The 23,576-nt window shown below is 39.7% G+C and overlaps 1 protein-coding gene across 1 annotated transcript in view; it reads left to right on the plus strand.

Annotated features, from left to right (window-relative positions):
* xpc (xeroderma pigmentosum, complementation group C) overlaps positions 1-22,480 on the plus strand; it is a 35,276-nt gene extending 12,796 nt beyond the window's left edge. The window contains exons 9-14 of the mRNA XM_034696390.1: positions 4,748-4,908; positions 7,302-7,383; positions 11,541-11,672; positions 11,876-12,045; positions 15,091-15,184; positions 19,760-22,480. Of these exons, the coding sequence (XP_034552281.1) occupies positions 4,748-4,908; positions 7,302-7,383; positions 11,541-11,672; positions 11,876-12,045; positions 15,091-15,184; positions 19,760-20,089 (969 nt within the window). The 3' untranslated portion in view covers positions 20,090-22,480. The remainder of the gene's footprint in view (positions 1-4,747; positions 4,909-7,301; positions 7,384-11,540; positions 11,673-11,875; positions 12,046-15,090; positions 15,185-19,759) is intronic.
* Positions 22,481-23,576: the final 1,096 nt, after the last annotated feature.

The following is a 23,576-nucleotide window of genomic DNA, read 5'->3' on the forward strand; positions in this document are numbered from 1 at the left end:
CCTGACCCTGACTTTAGGAGTCATCTGGCAACAAAGAAAGACAGAAAACTAATGACATGTGCTTATTTGCAGGGTCAAATGTAATCACTATCTTTGTCTATATTTTTTAAATAATGGGTAAAATAAGCACATTTAAAATACTTAATAATTTGGAAGACATCTCTCGACCCCCTATTGGTGTCTCGTGATCCCTCAAGGGGTCCCAACCCACACTTTGGGAACCCCTGGATTAAGGGAAACCCCTTAAGTTATATTTTTGGGCTTTTGTGCCTTTATGATAGAACAGCTGAAGAGAGACAGGAAATGTGGGGAGCAGAGAGGGGGGAAGACATGCAGGACATGAGGTGGTGGTGTACTAGATGCCACACTTGAGACCTCAGGGAGATTAACTGTTTGCTGGTGATTTTATCTGTAGGGTTGCAATCGTCACAGTTTGTCCGGTCAGAACATGGATGTTGTAGATGAAAAGATATTTGATGGTGACACACTCTCTTTTGGTTTCCACTCCTTTTATTTCCTTTGACATTGATTTTTACTTATGATGGTGAACATGAAAGTGAAGGTGTGTGGTGAAGCTGTGTGGTGAAGCTGTGTGGTGGTTTAATCTTATGGACGCACTCAAAAACTGTGAAAAGGGATGGGAAGAGAAAAGGATGAAGGTGAGGAGAAGGGAGACGTCTCCTCCAATCGGCTGCATCACTGACTGAGGGGATGTGCAGGTGGGCCTCTGTGGATCCTGTTTTTGTCCCTTCAAAATAAAAGTCATCTGCAGATATAACATTGAACATCCTTTTTGATCCTTCAAAATAAAGGGTTGCAGATGCTATACAGTGAGACCTTTTGCACAGTCACAGCCAGGATTCCAACCGGCGACCTCTGCGACGAGGACTTTAGCCTCTGTATGTGGGGCGCTTAGACCGGCCACCAGCGCCCCGGCCCTTTAAGTGCTTCATGTCACCGTTTAGCTTTATTGTCCGAAAGCTGCAAAATCTGAACTTATGTGGACTCTAAAGCCAAACCTTAAGTTGTCTTAGATAATGATGTGTTTCTTTGGTCAGGACTTTGAAAATCATGAGACATGATCCAAAAACTAGTCCAACCTTTTACCAACAAGAAGTTGTTTCCTGTAAATCTGAAAACTGACTCCATAACAACAGATTAACAAAAAAGTAGCAGATAGAAAAAAGCTGGGAGGTGTTGATTTTGTGACTTTTTTTTAATGCACATTTTCAGAAACATAATGAAAGCCCTCTCTGTGTAAAGCTCATTTAAAGGTTTTATCTCATCATAAAATGAGATACTGATGTGTCTTTGTGAACGGTATATACTGTAACTTTTAATGCCCAAATCTTTGGTGTCCGAAAACTTTTTTCCACCACTGTATGTTTAGATAATTCCCATTGCTCCCGTTATCACAAACCAATCAAAGCTACTCTCCGACCCTCCGTCCTGATTGGTTGAGAGCGGGCCCCTACTATGTTGTTCTGATTGGTTGTGAGTACGGCACTACTTCCTTAAAAGAGTATGAACGCGAAGATCCCAAACAAAGTTTGTTGCTACAAGGGCGGACAGCCTTCACGCAAATGTTCAATTCCTCCTTTTGCCACGACACGAACATAAGGGAGAAAACGGCAAAGATATCAAAGACTCTGGCTGAGAAGCAGGAACCTTATAAACATTGGTGTTGCATTTAAGGTGGCGCACGTTACAAGAGCAGAGAGGGGAGGGGGGGTGAGGAGTGAGAGGAAATCTGTTTAGGAGGGGTAGTGTTGACACTCAAAGTCTCTGTCTGAACTGATGATCACTCCATGACTAAGTGATCACATATTGAGTACCAGGGTTTTTATCCTTTCACATATCAAAGCTGTCTGAGTGAAAGGTGTTGGTCAGATCTGAAGTCACTTCATGTGTTAGTAGAAAGGCTGAGGAGCAAGTTCATTAGAACATTTGAACACAAGCATTACATAATGGAAGACAGTTCAGTCTGTAACACTTAAAATCCTCTACTTACTCAAAACGTGACAATAAGGATGTCCTGTTTTAGTATTTAGTCCAGGAATTTGAAGGTGCAATTATAAGGGTTTCATTACTGACAGGTTGGCCTTGGCTCAGGCAGGTAAAAATGGCACAGACCAGAGAGTGTCTTATTATTTAAAAATAGAAAGGTACAGTCGAGTGTCAGAGAGTTTCTGATTAGGGATGTAAATGTCAAGTATTTTCCATGATCGATCTTTGGAAATGTTAACGATCAATTATCGGTTAATCATTAAAAAAAATGAAAATGTTTTTCATGTCAAAAATAATGCCAAATCTGTTTTTCCCCTGAAACAAATTTCCCTATATAACTGACAGTATTGAATATCTACGGATCATATTGAGGTGTTCAAAATGTTAAACATGCTGAATATCATCATGTGGAGTGGGCTCATAATCTCTGCAGACATACAGTCATAAAAGTGAAGGCTCAGACTTCAACAAGGGAACTGAACAGAAACATATTTCAGACTCACAGTGTCCAGTGTTCTGTCTACTTGTTCTTAATGAGAAAAATAAGCATGTGAACGTGGTCATGTGACAGCCGGGAGCGCAACCGGGTCAGAATCAGTCCGGTGGTGGAGAAAAAACACATGTGGGGATTGTGCATCTCCGCTGTGCACAATACCTTCAGTCAGCTGATTCACATGAAACATACTTTAAACTTCAAACACCTCCCTGATAGCTGAACCAAATATAAGACCACATGATGTTTGTTCCACGTGATAGAAAATCAAACAAAAAATGTGTTTGAGTAAGTTCTTAACAATCAATTCATCACTACATGATTAATTGTTGACATCCCTACTTCTGATCATTTCAAAATGTAATATTATGCCTAACTAAACATTCCTGGTCTTTTGAATATCTCATGACTGTACACGTGTTAGCTAATGTTTGCAAGTGGTTCTCTTATCAAGTAATCAGCTCGATGACTTGGCTTCAAATCAAACCCTGAGTAAAAAGCACATCTAAAAGTGGAATTTTTCTTGATATGATGTTTTTTTTTGTTTTGTTTTTTTAAATCCCTCATTGCAAAAAATACAGGTACTACTCGGAAAATTAGAATATCCTGAAAAAGTGCATGCATTTCTGTAACTCAACTTTAAAGGTGAAATGTACATCTTATATAGACAAACAGTATGTGAATCAATATATTTCAAGCTTTTATTTGTTTTGATTTTGCTGATTAGGACTTGCAGCTTCAGAAAACCTCAAATTCAAAAACTAAAAAAATTAGAATATTGCTTGAAATCAATAAAAAAAGGATTTTAAATACAAAAATGTCAGGCCTCTGAAAGTAAAATCTTGCATCTGTACTTAGTACTTGGTTGGGGCCCCTTTTGCAGGAATGACTGCCTTAATCTTGGGTGGCATGGATGCTACCAGCTTGTGGCATATCTCAGGTGTTATGGAAGACCAACATGCTTCAATCGCGGCCTTGAGCTCTTCTTTTTTGTTTGGTCTCTTCACGTTCAGCTTTCTCTTGGCAATGCCCCACAGATTTTCTATGGGGTTCAGGTCAGGTGAGTTTGCGGGCCAATCAAGCCCAGTAATCCCATGGTTGTTGAACCAGGATTTTGTACTTTTGGCAGTGTGGGCAGGTGCCAAGTCCTGCTGGAAGATGAAGTCCGCATCCCCATAAAGCTGGTCCGCTGAAGCAAGCATGAAGTGCTCTAAAATGTCCTGGTAGACTGCTGCGTCTATGCTGGACTTGATAAAGCACAGAGGACCAACACCAGCAGCTGACATGGATCCCCAAGTCATCACAGACTTAAAAACTTAACACTGGACTTCATGCATCTTCTATTATGCGCCTCTCCGGTCTTCCTCCAGATTCTGGGACCTTTGTTGCCAAATGAGATGAAAAAAATTGTTCTCATCAGAAAAGAGGACTTTGGACCACTGGGGAACAGTCCAGTCTTTCTTTTCTCTAGCCCAGCTAAGGCGCCTCTGGCGTTGCTTGCTTGTGAGGAGCGGCTTGACAAGAGGAATTCGACATTTGAAGCCCGTGTCCAGCATCCGCCTCATGTCGTTTCTCTTGAAGCAGCAACTCCAGCCTGAGTCCACTCCTTATGAAGTTCCCCCACACTTTTGAATGGCCCTTTCCTGACCATCTTCTGCAGGCTGCGGTCATCCCTCCGGCTTGTACACCGTTTTCTTCCACACTTCTGCCTTCCACTTAACTGTCCATTAATGTGCTTTGAGACAGCACTCTGAGAACACCCAGCTTCTTTTGCTATCACTTTTTGTGTCTTACCCACCTTGTGCAGGGAGTCAATGATGGTTTTCTGCCAAACTGTCAGATCAGCAGTCTTCCCCATGATTGTGAATTCTTCTAAACCAAACAAGACACAGACTTTTTAAAGGCTCAGGACCCTTTTGCAGGTGTTTTGGATTACTTACCTGATTAGTGTGTGACACTTTGAGCCTACAGTACTGAAGCTTTTCACAGTATTCTAATTTTCTGAGTTTTTGGGTTTGAGGTTTTAATAAGCTGTAAATCATAATCAGCAAAATTACAACAAAGAAACGCTTGAGATATCTCACTTTGCATGTAATGAGTCTATAAAATGTATCGGTTTCACCTTTTATGTTGAATTGCCTGAATAAAACAACTTTTACACGATATTCTAATTTTCCGAGTAGTACCTGTAAATCCTTGTTGCTAATCACTCCCACGTTTGTCTTCCTCTACCATCTCCATACTCAGCTCCAGAACAAGCTGCAGAACAAACCTCTGCCCATCTCAGTCGGGGAGTACAAGAACCACCCGCTGTACGCCTTAAAGAGACACCTGCTGAAGTACGAAGCCATCTACCCTTCAACCGCTGCTACACTGGGATACTGCCGGGGAGAGGCCGTGTACTCCAGGTCAGTAGTTAAACATCAGCCTTGAAAGTGTATCATACGCCCTGTTCCTGGAGCTCTGTCCGGATTACAAAGTCGAACTCAAGTACACGTCTGATCCATGTTTCAAAGACACAGCTATTCCAGAAACGTCACCGTGTTTACTACAGCATCCTTTTTGAATGCATTTTCTGAATATGCTCTATCAATGACATACTATTCTTTTACTGAATCACTACTTTGAATTCAGAATGGTTATTGAAGCACAGCCACAGCTGACTTAAATGTCTGAATAAGCTTGTTCTGTGTGCGTCAGTGTCCACCTGGTGGAGCTATTTAATTACTTAAACTGCAGTGTGCACCAAGCTCTTTTGTCCACCTGCAGAAAACCATATTCTTTCTTTCAATGGTCTTTTTATTGAACAACCCTCATCACAATTGACATACAGAACAAACAGCAACAGAGTAGTTATAAACGATAAGGTAATGGTCAGTTAGTCAAATAGACAAATAAATAAAAATAAAAAAATAAACAGGACAAAAACAACCAATCAGTTATACAGTTTAGTTTTTATAAAAAGAAAAAAAGCTGGGTTACGTTGAGCACACCATCACAATTGAAGTAATACGGGATAAAGTAATATAAACTAAATATTTAAATCAATCAATCAATAAGTAGATAATAATCAAATGAACAAAGCTGACCGAAAAATCAATCGGAAGGCAGTGAATGCACTGATTAAAAAAACTAAAATAATAATAAATAATAATAAATTGAAATAAATAAATAATAATAATAATTATTATTATTATTATTATTATTATTATTATTTTTTTTTATTTTTTTATTAATAAAAATACATAAATAATAATAAAACAACAGTACTGGAGGCTCCTCAGAAACAGCTGTTGTGGGTTTCTCAAAGTATGTCAGGAAGGGGCGCCAAACTCTGTAAAATGTATTTTCTGTTCCTCGTGTGACGAAACAGATTTTCTCCAGACTTAAACAGCTCATCATATCTCTGATCCAGTGTGAAAGACAGGGAGGAGTGGAATCTCTCCACCTAAGTAAAATTACCTGGCGAGCCAGCAAATGAAGAAAAGGCCAAAACTTCAAGTTTTGATTTTGGTTGCTCATCGTCTGGTGATATACTAAAGATAGCAGTCAAAGGGTTTGGAACCATATGGCAGTTAAGGATTTCTGAGATGGTTTGAAAGTAAGATGTCCAAAATGTAGTCAAGGTGGGACAGGACCAGTACATGTGCAGAAGTGAGCCAGGGGCGACTTAACATTATCACAAGTGGGGTCAACATCAGGGTAAATACGAGCTAATTTGGTTTTAGAAATATGAATTCGATAAACTACTTTAAATTGTAAAAGAGTATGTCTGGCACATATAGAAGAGGAGTGTATGCTGTTAAGGACTGACTCCCATGTCTTGTCTGTAAAAGTGAAATTTAGGCTGTTTCCGAAACGGCCTGCTCCATACTACTTACTAATATACAGTAGTAGTCAGTAGGTATTGCCTACTACATACTGTGTTTGAATTTAGTATGTAGTATGAGTGTTCTGTTGGATCTGTCATGCAGCATGCTGAGCCAGACTTCGCTGGATTTCCGGTTTCGGAAAGCGGAAGTAAACAACGGCGAAGCCGATAAATAAAATTCTTATTTAGCATCCATTTATGATTGAAAAAGTTAGGAAGTAGTTTATATGTAATTTGATAACTTTCACAGCACCCAAAAACAGATTTCCTCCCGTCAAAAAATGAGGAAAAAGAAAAAGCAGAACGAGTGCTGTGCATTATGGGAAACAGTTTGTGAGGCAGACTGGTCCGATGCATACTGAGATATTTTCCCGAATCAGTAGACATCCGGGGAGTTCTGGCATACTGCAGATTTTGCTCTTGTTCACATACTACTTACTACATATTGAATTTTGGACATATCAGTACGTACTGCTAGTATAGTAGGCGATTTCGGAAACAGCCTGCTCCCAAGCAACTCTAATAACAGCCACATGGGGGCAGTTCAACTTAGAAATGAGGTTATAGATGTTGGACATGATACCTTTTAGATGTTGGGTTGCCAGAGAGAAGTTCATCAATTGGGTTAGTTGGAGGTTCATGAGGAAAGTTTGGTATTAAACTCTGGACATAATGCCTGACCTGTAGGAACCTGAAAAAATGTGTGCAAAAACGTATTCTTAATCAGAATCAGAATCAAAAATACTTTATTCAACCCGGGGAGGGAAATTCAGTCATTACAGAACTCTTATTAACAGTATGTAAGAAAGTCAAAATATTAATAGAAGAAGGAATAAAATAAAATAAAATACAAATAAAATAAAAATAAACAGTCTGTCTGATGAATAAGTGGTTTTTGGTTAAGTATCATGTCTATGTGGTATTCTTCAGGGATTGTGTGCACACCCTCCACTCCAGAGACACCTGGCTGAAGGAGGCACGAACAGTCAGACTAGGAGAGGAGCCATACAAGGTGAGAGGGAGAACTTCTCTCGCTTCACTTTCTTCTTCATCTTTTCTTTTTTTCTCCTTCAATCATTTCTATTCTATTCTCTGAGTGTGTTTGTGTGTGTTCTGGTTTTGTTCCTCTTTGATTGAACCCACTCTGACCTCAGGTCAAATCATTCTAACATCCTTCACATGACTAACGCTCCCAAAAATGAGGAACAACTTCAAATTGAAAGCTTGGTCCCAGCCTGTGGTTTTATATATAAATAAAAATCCCACAGATATTAAAATATGGGCACAAAAGAGAGTCCTTCAGTGTAGAGTCCTCTTTGAAAGTGAAGTGGATAGAGTCTGGATGATTTTGTTCAGTTAAATTGACGTGCAATCAGCTGTGATGAAGATTTAGTCACTAGCATTTCATTCAGCTGAAGCATCAACACAGTCTGAAAAATCTGGATACAAAAATAGATGTTTTGGTATTTCTTTAACTTCATTGCAGTATTTGTACATTTTCCCATAGTCCATTGATCCAATTGGATGAATCATAATCTCATAAACTTTATGACCTAAAGTCAATTAATGTGCACATATGCAGTAAAATAATTCAACATGCAATAACATTAGAGCTCTGAACACTCACTGCCCTCCATTTGCTCTTCCAATGGCACCTTTTAATTGCACTCTTTTTGATATTAATGCATTTTTTTATTATTATTTTTTTATGTTTTACAGCACTGCATATGTTACCTCAACAACTTTACTTTTTTTAGCCCTAAGTAGCTGTACATTGTATCATCTTGTTTTAAGTCTGATGTGTGGGGCACAGTATTTCTCCTCCCTGTATGGTAATGCTTACTTAGAAGTGACAACAAGCTGATTCTGAACATCAATCAATCAATCTTTATTTGTATAGCGCCAAATCACAACAAACGTTATCTCAAGACTCTTTTACAAACAGAGCAGGTCTAGACCACTCTATGTCAAATTATGAACAGAGACCCAACACCAAGACAGGATAAGACTCAGTCTGACCCCACCTTAATCCACCATGAGCATTGCACATCGCAGTGTTTAGCTAGTTACAGTGGAGAGGAAAAAATTCCTTTTAACAGGCAGAAACCTCGAGCAGAACCAGACTCATGTTAGACAGCCATCATGCCTCGACCGAGTTGGGTCTGGAAAGACAGATAGAGGGGAGTAAGAGAGAGAGGTGATAGTGATGAGACGAGTCGTAGAAGCTGTTGCCGCTGGAGTCCAGCACGTCAGTATCAGCTGGAGTCCAGATCGTCCGCAGCAGGAGGACGTCTACGGCAGCTCAGAGGAATCTACGAGACAATGGAGCTCAGGGACTCCAGAAAGGTCTATGGTTAGTAACTTTAATGGGACAGGCAGAGTTAAAGTAAGTGATGAGGGGGTTGGGGGGAAGGGGGTGAGCTAGGATCCCAGTGTGTCAGTGTGCCAGTTCCCCCGGCAGTCTAGGCCTATAGCAGCATGACAAAAGCTGGTCCAAGCCTGATCCAGCTCTAACTATAAGCTTTATCAAAAAGGAAAGTTTGAAGCCTACTCTTAAAAGTAGAGAGGGTGTCTGCCTCCCGGACCCTGACTGGTAGATGATTCCAAAGGAGAGGGGCCTGATAACTGAAGGTTCTACCTCCCATACTACTTTTAGAGATTTTAGGTACAACTAGCAAGCCTGCATGTTGGGAGCGTAGAGTTCTAGAGGGGTAATAGGGCACTATGAGCTCTTTAAGATACGAGGGTGCCTGATTTTAAGGGCTTTGTAGCCCTTAAAATCAAATACTCATCAAATACTTCTTAAGAAATTTGACCTTTTATTTAACTGTGCATCACATTCTTTATGAAATAAAAAAGTATAGCAGTCATGTATTCTATATAGAGGCTTTACTTCCTATCTAGACATGCTATGTATAGTTTATCTTTTTTAAATGAATCTAGTACTTTTGTTATAGATGTGAAATCTTCAAGCTGTAGCTGTGGATACAAAGTAGTAAAAACAGCTACAGGTCACCATTGAAGATTTCACATCTATAACAAAAGTACAAGACTTGTTTTAAAAAGATAAACTATACATAGCATGTCTGGAAGAGAAATACTGTGACCCACACATCAGACATCAGATACATTAAAAAACCATCAAATAAGACCATACAAGATAACACAATAGACAGCTACTTAGAGCTAGAAAAGTGCAGGTGTTGAGGTAACATATGCAGTGCTATATAACGTATAAAAGTGCATTATTATTATTGTATTATATTATTGTAATGCTCTTCTTTCTAGTCTCCCCAAAAAGAACATTTCTCAGCTTCAGCTGCTCCAAAATTCAGCTGCTAGAATGCTGACAAAGACCAGAAAGAGAGCCCACATCACACCAATTTTAAAGTCTCTGCATTGGCTTCCAGTATCTTTTAATAGATTTTAAGATTATTTTACTGGTTTTTAAATCTCTTAATGGTCTTGGCCCTTCTTATTTATCAGATTTGCTTTTATCAAATGAGCCAGTGAGAGCCCTCAGGTCTTCAGGTAGCAGACTTTAATTGTACCAGATGTAAAAACTAAGACCCACGGTGAGGCAGCTTTTTATTATCACGGCCCACGCCTGTGGAACACCCTACCTGAAGATCTGAGGGCTGCACAGAGCATCAATATTTTTAAAGGCGAACTCAAGACCAACCTTTTTAGTCTTGCTTTTAACTAAGTTTTATTTTTATTCTTAACAGTTTTATCTATTTATTTATTTATTTATTTATTTATTTATTTATTTATTTATTTATTTATTTATTTATTTATTTATTTATTTATTATCTATTTCAAATTTAGTCACTTTAATTATACTTTATTTATTTATTTACTTATTTATTTATTTATTTATTTTAAGTCTCACATCTTATTTTCTTTTAATGGTTTAATATTTTAGTCTTTTATTATCTTAGATATGTATTTTACTTTGGTAATTTTAATTTCCTGTGTTGAGTTTTAACATCTTATTTTACCTCCAGTGTTTCCTCATTAAGATATCATCAGAGCGTTTCCTCATTTCGTTCAGCAACTTATTTAGATTTTGTATTTATTTTTTTTATTTTGATTGTTTTTATTATTATTGTTGCATATTGTGTTGTTAACCTTAGGATTGTGGTGTGGGTTTGGGGTCGGGGCTAGGGTGGGATCTTTTTCTTAATGTATTCTATTTGAAGTTGTTTTTATGTACAGCACTTTGTGTTACAATGTCATTGTATGAAAAGCGCTTCATAAATAAAGTCTGATTGATTGATTGATTAATATCTAAAAGAGTGCACTTTAAATAAGGTGCCACACTACCAGTCAGAAGTTTGGACACACCTTCTCATTCAAAGTTTTTTATTTATTTTAATTATTTTCAACATTGTAGATTAATACTGAAGACATCACAACTATGAAATAATCTGGTTTTACCATAATCTGGATTACAACAGTAGTCAAATAGAGCTATCCATTGTGTACTAACCCTACCTCTGAACAACACAACTGATGGTCTCAAACACATTAAGAAGGCAAGTCATTCTACAAATGAACTCTTGACAAGGCTCATGTTCATTAGAAACCATTCCAGGAGACCACTTCATGAAGCAGACTGAGAGAATACCAAGAGTGTGCAAAGCTGTCATGAAGGAAAAAGGGGGCTACTTTACAGAATCTAAAATATAAAACAGATTCTGCTTTGTTTAACACTTTTTTGTTCATTCAATAATTCCATATATGTTCTTTCATAGTTTTGATGTCTTCAGTATTAATCTACAGTGTTTACAATCATTACAATAAATACAAACCCTTGAATGAGAAGGTGTGTCCAAACTTTTGACTGGTAGTGTATTTTGCTGCATATGTGTAAATTAATCATCTTTATGTAATAAATTAATGAGATTATGATTCATCCATTTGGATCAATGGAGTATGTGGAAATACCAAAACAACTATTTTTGTATTCAGATTGTTTTCACATTAATACAGACTGTGTTGATGCTTCCAGACTAATCTATAACGACACAGCAGATTAGAAACGATTTAACCACAACAAAGATCAGAACAGAAATCTCAGTGTTCAGTTATTTACAGTTATTTAGTCATTTCTAATCGTCTCAGATAACAAGACCTTGAGTCTGACCATGTTTAACTCTCCATCAGATGGTGAGGGGCTTCTCCAATCGCTCCCGTAAGGCCAGGATGGTGTCTGAAGCCAAGGAGGAGAACGACCTGGCTCTGTTTGGAGAATGGCAGACTGAAGAGTACCAGCCGCCTTTAGCTGTGGACGGGAAGGTAAGCGTCTGTGTAGACTGGAATGATGTAACTTTGGTTCACTGGAGCAGCAGATATAAGGACGCAGCCACAGAAATGTGATGAATAACACAGAATCAAATGTGAAGTCAAACTTTGGCTTTCACATGAAAGAACCAGAGGTGTAAAAATACAGAGCTGCACATCCAAAGCCACTCAAACTCCATCGTGTCTGTTCCTTTCAGGTTCCCCGGAACGACTTCGGTAACGTCTACCTGTTCAAGCCCTGTATGTTACCCGTGGGCTGTGTTCACCTGAGGCTGTCCAACCTGAACCGTGTGGCCAGGAAGCTGGACATGGATGCCGCCCCTGCAGTCACGGGCTTCGACTTCCACGGAGGATACTCGCACGCTGTGTAAGACAACACGGAAACACTGCAGTCACCTTTTTATATCTTATATAGGTGATGAGCTCCTTTCATACATGTGGAATACTTCCTTATCTCTTTAAGGACACTGAATACTATCCTTTTATTTTCTATCAAAGATCAAAAAAGGGCTTCACCCATCATGTATTTGAGTCAAGTGTCATCAAATTGCCATCATTGCTTTTTCTATGAGGCAGATAAAGGTTTAGGTATATAAAGTAACAGAGGTCTCATATCTATGAAGCCATAAAGATGATCTTAATTATGTATTTTATTACTGTGGTATTACATTTTATGTCTCAATAGAATTGCTGCTATCTACAGATTGATGTATCGGTGTCAGCAACTTTAACTTCACTTGTTTATTTAATTCAAGCATTTTATAGAACGGGCTGAAGTTCTGTAGTGAGCTCAAGAGAGTTTCCACTTTTTCAGCTCCATGCTGTTTGTTCTCTCTCAGGTTTAACTACTCTGTTGTTTTTATTATCATGTGTGCAGTACAGTGGTGGACAAAGTACACGGCTTCATTACAGGTCAAATATTACTCCAATACAAGTGGAAGTTGCTCTATCAGATTATTACTTGAGTTAAAGCTGGGGTTGGTAATCAGATTTAGATCCACTTTTTGTTATACTGGTTAAAATGATCTTTATGTCCTGATGGCAATCAATACATAATGTGTTCTTAAAAAAGAGGTAAAAAAAGCTGCTATCTACAGCTAGAGTAACCCTGGGAAAACACCAACCAATCAGCCTTTATTGGGTGCCAAAATTTTAAACCATTCAAATCCCATCCTGCCGTTCTGCCCTCCTCCTGAGCGTACATTTCCCCGGCGTGCACTCTGAGTCCCCGTCTCCTGCCTCTACTTCCCCTGACTCTATTTACTGCCCCTCTCACTCGACCTCGGGCCTGTCCCCTCTGACCTGATGAGGTGCTTTGCTCAGGACTGTAGTCCAGATCAGAGTCTAAAAAGCTCTCACCACGGGGGCTCTGACAAGCAGAAGAATGAATGACATTCAGTAAGTCCTACAGAAATGTAGATGTACTGTAGCGTCCGTCCGCTGTAGTGATGACGAGCTGATTCGTGAACATGTTGATCTTTAATAACCGGTCACTGTAGGCCGTGATCACGACAACCAACAAAACAACAATCAATGTTTGAATGAATGAAGAACTTCTCCTCTTGTCTCTCCTCTCTCCCGCTCTCACACTCTACACCTCTCCTGATGCCTTCACTAACTGTCAACACTGTAGGAATTAAGAACATCTACACTGAACACGTTTAACAAACAGTAGAGCTGTTACAGTATTATATATGTGTTATAACTTTTCTCCTGATATCATGTCACCAGGACAACTGGATAATGCTAGCATGACAGTTGTGAGTACTAACAGCAGCCATGTTTGTTTGTGATTTTAACTTTCACTATGAGAATGTTTTGGTGAGGAGCGGTTTTGAATCAGTCACCATCATATGGTCGCAAATCAGCGCCGCTCGTGCATGTGAGCGGGGGGGGGGGCGTTGTTTTGGAGGAGCTCTGAGGGAAGAGGGGAGGGGTTAGACGGAGTCATGAGGAAATGCTACATTCAAATTCAGGCTAGTTTTCCGAGACTGCCAACCCCAGCTTTAAAGTCCTGGAGTACTTGCTTTTAAAAATACTGAAGTATTCAAAGTACTTTTTCAAAAATCTTAAAACTTTGTATTTTTACAATACATGAGTGCAGTCAAGACTACATAGGAGTACATTCTGTTACATCATGTTTATTTAGAAACTCTTACTGGAAATCTCTAAAAAATATACCATGGAATAAAAACAGACACTAAGTTACTCCAAGCACAGACACCTTAGTTTGAAATGTTCATCTGGAATGAAACAAACGTTCTGTAGCTCAACACGCTCTCTCAGGTTGGACAGTGAATGTTTGTATGTTTGGGCAGAGTGGGAAACAGGGAGAACATTTCAAACCATACGTATCATTCTTCATTTCAAAAACCTCTAACACGGGCTGAAGATATGGACATGAGTGCTCAGGTGGAGAATTATAGCCATCATTACCACCTCTACATGAACTGTCTGATCTGAGTGATGCTCTGTGTTTGCTCCACGTTCAACCGTGGAGACTCACAATATACAGGTACAACTAAACCACTGAGACAAACAGAACTACACAAACACAGTTTACTGTCTTAGGATCAGACTTCAGAAAAGAGAAGGAAATTCCTGAGCTGACTTCAAAAGCAGTGAGTAACTAGAGCACTGATAGAAATGTAGAGGAGTCAACATTATATTTGTCTTTAAATAGAATAAAAGTAATAAGTCCCCAAAAAAATAATACTCAAGTAAAATACAGATACTCAAAACATTTACTTAAGTACAGTACTCAAGAAAATGTACTTTGTTACTGTCCACCACTGGTGTAGTGTAACACTCAGATCTGAATAAATATGAAACACCCTTAAAGCCTGCACAAAGTGAAATATACTCCCATCAGGTGAGTGTATTTTGGTTGTGAGGATTAAAGAAGTATGAAAGGCAGTTTTTACAAAAGTATGCTTCATCAGAATCAGAATCAGAAATACTTTATTTATCCCGGGGAGGGACATTCAGTCATTACAGAGCTCTTATTAACAATATGTAAGAAAGTTAGATATGAATAGAAGAAGGAATAAAATAAGATATAAATACAAATAAAATAAAATGAAGTAAAGATCAAATAAAATAAAATAGAATCAGTTAAAATATACTAAAGTATATACAGGAGTGCAGAATAGTTAGAATTATCTATGTACAAAAGTGTTGTGAATGAAGGAGATATATTTATATATAGAAGGATGTTAAAGTGTCAGGGATGTTGCACAGTGTATTGCACCGTTATTGTACGGTTATTGAGAGGCATTGTCTCCATCTCCTGCTCAGGGACTACAGATGTAAATAAGCTAACTCTGATACAGCTAAATGGCTGAACACTGTCCCTGTTGAAATAAACAAATAGAGTAATAAATGTGGGGTAAATGTTCTTTGTGTGTTTCAGGACTGATGGTTACATCGTGTGTGAGGAGCATGAGGAGATTCTCAGAGCGGCCTGGGTCGAAGAACAAGAACTTCAGAGACAGAAGGAAAAAGAGGTGTGTGTGTGGATGTGTTTGTGTGTGTGACGAGGTTATTGTCATAATGAAAACTGACAAATAACAAAAACTAAATAGTCACAAAACAATTTTGAAACTAAATTGAGAAGGTTTTAACAAACAAATGTTAGATAACTGAACAGCATGTAAATAAAAGAATGGAGTATATATGTCGTCATTTTAAAGGTGACATATCATGCAAAATGGACTTTTTAATGGTTCTCTACCTGAAATATGTTTCCCTGGCATGTCTACAAACCCCCCAAGAATGAAAAAAATCCATTCTGCCCCTGTTCTGATTTCTCCACCTTTCTGTAAATGTGTGTGAAACGAGCCGTTTCAGACTTCAGTGTTTTTGTTACGTAACAACAATATCCGGTCTGTCACGGAGTCAGAGCTCGGAGCTTGTTCAGCCCATAGACTGTATAAAATACAACTCAACCCCTCCTCTGTTTTTCATTACCTGCACACATGTGTGCTAACAAGGAGCTTAGGAGGGAGGCATGCTAGTTGTAGGCTGTCTTAATAAACACAAAGGTCGGTTTTACTCCCCACGTCTGCAGATTTGAAGATCTAGTGGATGATTTTTATTTATCATGGATAAGTGCTAGCGCTAGTTAGCATAGCTACATAGCTACATGTCGTAGCTGTAGCTGTGGACCAAGACACACGTCTACATACTGACAAATAAAACAACAAGTAACACTAAATCTGTGACCAATCCTTCAGAAAGGTCCTGCTACAGGCGCCTCTCCGTCAGGATCAGATTCTGGATCAGATTCAGAGGGTTGAAGTAACGTGATCTATGAGCAGCCGTGTATATTCAGCCAACATGTAAACATTATATCAACGTGCCGGACAGCCGAGGCACATCCACTTCCTGAGGGGGCGTGGTCAGAGAGAAAACAGAGTGTTCTGAGGAGGACTGAAGAAGAGGGTTTTTCAGGCATGCCAAAATCTGATTTCAAAGTGTTTTTTTGAGCATAAACTTTAAATACATGTTTTGGGGACCTCTTAGACCGATGTATATTGATGAAAAAAGCGTGATATGTCACTTTTAATATCGTAAGTACGATTTGATGAAAGCACACTGACTGACATGTAGCTGTTCTGGTTTGTGTTTTATGGGTGGTTGTGTTTAATAAGTCTTATGGTATGATGTTTTAGATTGTTATTCATGTCAACATGTTTTCTGGTCCTTCTGGCGCTCACCTCGGACAACTATTCCATATTACAGATAAACTTAAAGCTGGGGTTGGTAGTCAGATTTAGATCCACTTTTTGTTATACTGGTTAAAATGATCTTTATGTCCTGATGGTAATCAATACATGATGTGTTCTTAAAAAAGAGGTAAAAAAAGCTGCTATCTACAGCCGGAGTAAACCTGGGAAAACACCAACCAATCCCTGCCATCAGGAGCCAAATGATGAAACCAATCAAATCCTGTCCTGCCGTTCTGCCCGCCTCCTGCAGAGCGTACATTTCATGTTTGTTTGTGTTTTTAACTTTCACTATCAGAATGTTTTGGTGTTTTCTTACCGCTGAGTTGACGTAGTGTAAAACACAAACCATGTGCTGAGGACCGGTTTGGAATCAGTCACCATCATATGGTCGTGAATCAGCGACGCTCGTGCATGTGAGCGGGGGCATCGTTTTGGGGGAGCTCCAAGGGGAGGGGTTAGACAGAGTCCTGAGGAAATGTTCATAGACTGTAGAAAATATGGACGTAGTATCCATGACATCACCCATATGTTCCTGAGAGCTGTTTTGAAGCCAATCGACGGAGGCAGCCATATTGGAAATGCGGACCTCAGCCAGGCAGAGTGTGACGTAGTGTGAGCCTCTTAGCTAATGTTAGAAAAAAATTCACCCCCCGTACAGTGTGTGCTGATAGAGAGATTAGCTTTGTAGGGCCAAGCTCTTTATTGAACCAGGCTGTAAACATGTTTATTAATGCTGTAAAGATCGTCTTTTCCCCATTCATATCTATGTGGTTTCCGGTGTTTCTGCAGCCAGCCTCAAGTGGATTCTCGATGTATTGCAGTTTATAACACTTCCACATGGGCTTCATATTTTGAGACCGGAGGTTACCGCTTGGAAATGCTACATTCAAATTCATGCTAGTTTTCCGTGGCTACCAACAAGCAGTTCATAAAATCACACAAGTCAAGATAAAGAAATAAAACACATTTAAAAGACATAAAATTCCACTAAAAGAACTCTAAGGGTATACAATTATTTTAAAATTTATTTCTTAAAACGGTTAAAATTGAATTGAATTCAGATAAAATCAGGAAAGGCTCTACGATGAAAGGTCAGATGGTTCCAGATGTGAACGCCCTGTCCCCTTTGGTTTTCATTTTTGTATTTGGAATGCACAACAAACCTCTGCCCGAGGATCTTAATGCACGAGTCGCCTCATGAGGTACTAAAAGGTCTGCTATATAGCTCGGAGACAGTCTGTGTAGATGAATGAATTCATACTGTGATATCTTGCCTAAGGGAATTGTGCAATGACTGTCAAATGTAGATGTACAGTCATGGCCAAAAGTTTTGAGAATGACACAAATATTACATTTTCACAAAGTCTGCTGCTTCAGGGTTTTTAGGTGTTTTTGTCAGATGTTTCTATGGTATAATGAAATACAATTAGAAGCATTTCATAAGTATCAAAAGCTTTTATTGAGAATTACACAGAATTCATGCAATAAGTCAATATTTGCAGTGTTGACCCTTCTTTTTCAAGACCTCTGCAATTCTCCCTGGCATGCTGTCAATCAACTTCTGGACCAAATCCTGACTGATGGCAGTCCATTCTTGCATAATCAATGCTTGGAGTTTGTCAGAATTTGTGGGTTTTTGATTGTCCACCCGCCTCTTGAGGATTGACCACAAGTTCTCAATGGGATTAAGATCTGGGGAGTTTCCTGGCCAAGGGCCCAAAATCTTAATGTTTTGTTCCCCGAGCCATTTTGTTATGACTTTTGCTTTATGGCAAGGTGCTCCATCATGCTGGAAAAGGCATTCTTCATCACCAAACTGCCCTTGGATGGTTGGGAGAAGTTGCTCTCGGAGGACGTTCTGGTATCATTCTTTATTCATGGCTGTGTTTTTAGGCAAGATTGTGAGAGAGCCCACTCCCTTGACCGAAAAGCAACCCCACACATGAATGGTCTCAGGATGCTTCACTGTTGGCAAGAGACAGGACTGATGGTAGCGCTCACCTCGTCTTCTCCGAACAAGCCTTCCTCCAGATGCCCCAAACAATGGGAAAGGGGATTCATCAGAGAAAATGACTTTACCCCAGTCCTCAGCAGTCCAGTCCCTGTACCTTCTGCAGAATATCAGTCTGTCCCTGATGTTTTTACTGGAGAGAAGTGGCTTCTTTGCTGCCCTCCTTGACACCAGGCCTTCCTCCAAAAGTCTTCGCCTCACTGTGCGTGCAGATGCACTCACACCTGCCTGCTGCCATTCCTGAGCAAGCTCTGCACTGGTGGTGGCCCGATCCCGCAGCTGTAACACCTTCAGGAGACGGTCCTGGCGCTTGCTGGACTTTCTTGGGCGCCCTGGAGCCTGTTTGGCAACAATTGAACCTCTCTCCTTGAAGTTCTTGATAATTGGATAGACGGTTGACTGAGGTGCAATCTTACTCGCTGCTATAAACTTCCCTGTTAGGCCCTTTGTGTGCAATGCAATGATGGCTGCACGTGTTTCCTTGCAGGTAACCATGGCTAACAGATGAGGAACAATGGTGTCATGCACCATCTTCCTTTTAAAGTGTCCAGTCACTCAATCATGACAGATTGATCGCCAGCCTTGTCCTCATCAACACCCACACCTGTGTTAATGTGTGTGACACCTGTGTGTCATTGAAATGATGTTAGCTGGTCCTTTTGTGGCAGGGCTGAAATGCAGTGGAAATGTGTTTTTGGTGATAAAGTTCATTTTCAAGGCAAAGAGGGACTTTGCAATTAATTGCAGTTGAGCTGATCACTCCTCATAACATTCTGGAGTATATGCAAATTGCCATTATAAAAACTGAAACAGCAGACTTTGTGAAAATTAATTGTTGTGTCATTCTCAAAACTTTTGGCCATGACTGTATGTGTGGGTTTGTCTGTCTTGTGGTTTTCTGTGTTTTCTTAGCACATATTTTTTTCTTATTATCTATTTTGCACTGGAATATGATTGAACTTAATTTAGTTGTACCTGTGACAATGACAATAAAGATATTCCGGCCTTGCTCAAACTGTAGAGCTGGTAAAGAAGTCAGCACACTGAATGTCCTTTCACATCTTTAATCCATGCAAAGAAGCACACAAACCAGCAACAGACGCGCTTATGTGCTACTTCGATCAGATTAAAGGTTACAAAAGGACATTCAGTGAGCTGACTTCTTTACTAGAGTCTGTGTGTTCTCATTTTATTTAAGCTCATAACAACCTTTTCATCTTTTATCACCATACAAAACGGAATTTGCTCACTTGTTGACAACCATTTCACTCTCAAGTTGAAGCACAAACCCGTTTTGTTCTGAAACATCATGTAACCGTTCCATTTCTTCCATTTTCCAGAAGAGAGAAAAGAGGGTGCTGTCTAACTGGACTCTGATAGTGAAGGGGCTCCTGATCAGAGAGAAGCTCAAGCAGCGCTACGGCAAAAAGAACCAGGGACTGGCCGGCCTCACTGAGGGAGAGGAGACCGGCGGGCTCTCCTCTGATGAGGAGGCTGTCGGCGGAGACGGGAGTCCTGGAGCTAAGACTGCATCTGAAACTCTGGCCATGTCGTGGCCCCAGAATAGACAAGCGGAAGAGGAGAGTGGGAGCATCAGCGGACTGAAGAGGACGTCGAAGAGAGAAAAGAAAGGACAAGAGAAACACATGTTCCCCTTTGAGAAAGTGTGACATCAGAAATCTTGAAACTCACACTCCGACTATGTTAAACGAACACATATCTGTCTGCTGATGTTTACTTTGACATGTTTATATAAACCTGAGAGGAGGATCAAGTGTCCGATTCAACTGTTGGACCTTTTGCTATAACAGCCCGTGACCCCCAAAATATAAATGCCAAAGACTTGTGACCCCCACTGTCCCTCAAAGGGATTAAATGTTGCTTCATACTTCAAAATGAGTTTACCTATATGCACAGGTAAGTGTTTCCTGTGCTGCTGTGAAATAACCTGCTGCTACTGATGCTTTTGTTAATGAACTGTCAGCTAACCCTGACCCTGACTTTAGGAGTCATCTGCAACAAAGAAAGGCAGAAAGTTAATGAAATGTGCTTATATGCAGGGTTTTATTTCAAATGTAATCACTATTTTTGTCTATATTTTTAAAATAATGGGTAAAATAAGCAAATTTAAAATACTTTAAGAAAAAAAAAAAAGAAATTTGGAAGACATCTCGCGACCCCTGGTGTCTCGTGACCCCTCAGGGGTCCTGACCCACACCTTGGGAACCCCTGCATTAAGGGAAACCCCTTTAAGTGCTTCATGTCACTGTTTAGCTTTATTGTCCAAAAGCTGCAAAATCTGAACTTATGTGGACTCTAAAGCCAAACCTTAAGTTGTCTTACATAATGATGTGTTTGTTTTGTCAGGACTTAAAAAATCATCAGATATAATCCAAAAACTAGTTCAACCTTTTACCAACAAGAAGTTGTTTCCTGTAAAACTGAAAATTGACCCCATAACAGCAGATGAACAAAAAAGTAGCAGATAGAAAAAAGCTGGGAGATGTTGATTTTGTGACTTTTTTTATGCACATTTTCAGAACATAATGAAAGCCCTCTCTGTTTAAAGCTCATTTAAAGGTTTTTTTTCATTATAAAATAGACTGATTTGAAAAAAAATAGATTTGGAAGACATCTTGTGACACCCCATTGGTGTCTTGTGACCTCTCAGGGGGTCCCAACTCACACTTTGGGAACCCCTGTTATAGCACAGGGGTCCCCAAAGTCTGGGTTGCTAGTTAATGTCTTCCAGAATTTATTTTTTTTCTTCAAGTAATCAATATTTTCATATCTCACCCATTCATGTAAAAATGAATTTTCTGCCTTTCTTTGTTGTCAGATGACTCCTAAGGTTAGAGTTAGTTACAAAGCATCAGTAGCAGCAGGTTCGGTCATAACAGCACAGGAAACACAAACACATGTGCATGTAGGTCAGCTAATTTTCTGCAAACCAGATAAATGAAGTATGAAGCTACATTAAATCACTTTGTGGAACAGTGGGGGGTCGCGAGTCTTTGGCACCTTTATTTTGGGGGTCGCGGGCTGAAAAGTTTGGGAACCCCTGTGCTACAAGGCTAAACGCAAGACTGAAGGTCAGCATACAGGACAATGAAAGAGAAGAATCTGTTTCTTCCAGTGTTGATAACTCATGCATTTAACCTGACTGTTTCCCCATCACTTTATATATTAGCATTAGCTCCTTTGCCAAATGGTTTGCTCTTTTGCAAAACAGTGTAATCATGTATTCTTGGAGAGAACAAAGGATTGTGAGAGCAGGGAAGTGTCCTTATCGTTTCATATGTGTTTTAAACATGGCATTAAGAATCTGAGCCCTTCAGTTGGGAGGCTGCAGAACTTCACAGCATTGTTTCCATCTCACTTCAACACACGACACTTTCTAGTGCAGCATGTGTAAGCTTGTATTCAAAAGGATAAATAAACGGCACAGACTGATCAACATTTAGTTTAGCTTCAGGTTGCTGGATTTGATTAGAGATGGACAAACTAGAAGCTGCAAAATAGTGTGTTGTAAGCAGCCTCTCTACCTGCTACAGTTTAATGTCATCACGCTCTAAAGAGGTGTGTCCAGAATCATCGTCTACAAGTGGAGCACAGTGACTGATATGAGGTCCAGTTGTTGACATAATGAAAACAGACACTTGTTTTGTTCAGTGAAAGCTTTTGTGATTGGACAGAGAATCATGAGTGGACCTTCACTTGAGCTTTAAATATGAAAGCCACTAAAACTACTTTCTGTACTAACTCTCATTCTGTCTGGATTTTCAAAAACACTGTACCTCTCTCTTTCTCTCTTTCCTTGTTAGGCTGTGAGCTCCCTGGAGGTTAATGTGTTTCTGTGTTTCAAGTTCAGCCTCTTCATCTCACACTCATCCCCTTGCGTCACTCTTTCACACTTTGTGTCCCTATTGGCGCCCACACTGCACATGATGACTGTGTTTAAAATAGTAAACAGTTTTTGTACGGAGAGTATTTTTATACGAAATGTTCAAAAATCATTTAAAGCAAAGTGGGCAGAATAAATGTTGTTATTCACTCTTTAATGCGTGTTTCTTCATTTAGAGTTGGCTACATGTCTGCTTCTGTTACATTTATTGGACTTCTTTATTAGGGCCCGAGCACCACTGGTGGCGAAGGCCCTATTGTAACCCTAAGGGTTTCATATTATAGGAGATTGCAGTTTTGGAGCCCTGAACGTTAATGAAAGTGCGGGTATTTTTGCACACTCATCGGGTCTGGTGGAAATTTTACTAATTTATGGGTCTCGCAAAAAAAATCTCAGTAGCACCCCCTAGAGGTAAAAATAACACCCTACGCATCGAGTTCTTTGAGCTACATGCATGAAAAATCTTACACATATTTATGGCATCAGGACGCACAAAAAAGTCAGTGGCACCCATATTCAAAACTCAACAGGAAGAGCGCCACCTAGCTTTGAACATGCAAAATTGGGCCAAAATGGGTCCGTGCAAGGGTGCATACTTTTGCTCATTTCTCCTAGAGCTTTTCTCCGATTCAGTCCAAACTAGGCACATTCTATAGTAAACCCATTGACGATTAATACAAAGTAAAGGCATTCCGTTCAGACGAAAGTTGTGGGCGTGTCGGACTTTGGGGCAGGGCATAAAAAAAAACCATCGGAAAATTGATTTTTGTGACTTTAAAATGCACGTAATTTCACCTCATCCAACACACTCATCAGTCCTGGGAAAAAATGCGACATTTTATGGGTTTCGCAAAAAAAGTAAAAAAAATGTGCTCACTAGCGCCCCCTACAGTTTTCAAAAACCCCTCCCCATAGGGGTTATTTTGAGCTACATGCTTGAAAAATTTTACGCATATTCATGGCATCAGGACGCACAAAAAAGCCTCTTGCACCCATATCCCAAACTCAACAGGAAGAGCGCCACCTAGCTTTGAACATGAAAAATGGCATCAAAATAAGGGTGCATACAAACGCTATTGGCCTCGAGAGCTTTTCTCCGATTCACTCCAAACCAAGGGCAACCTATAATAGACACCTTGACGAGAAAAAATTATCAGAACAAATTTTGATCAGACAAAAATTGTGGGCGTGGCATGCGTTGAGGCGGGGCATCAAACGCACATACTGCATACTTTTGAGAGCTCCTCCTAGAG

The sequence above is a fragment of the Notolabrus celidotus genome, chromosome 11 (genome assembly GCF_009762535.1).
Source record: "Notolabrus celidotus isolate fNotCel1 chromosome 11, fNotCel1.pri, whole genome shotgun sequence".
NCBI lineage: Eukaryota > Metazoa > Chordata > Actinopteri > Labriformes > Labridae > Notolabrus > Notolabrus celidotus.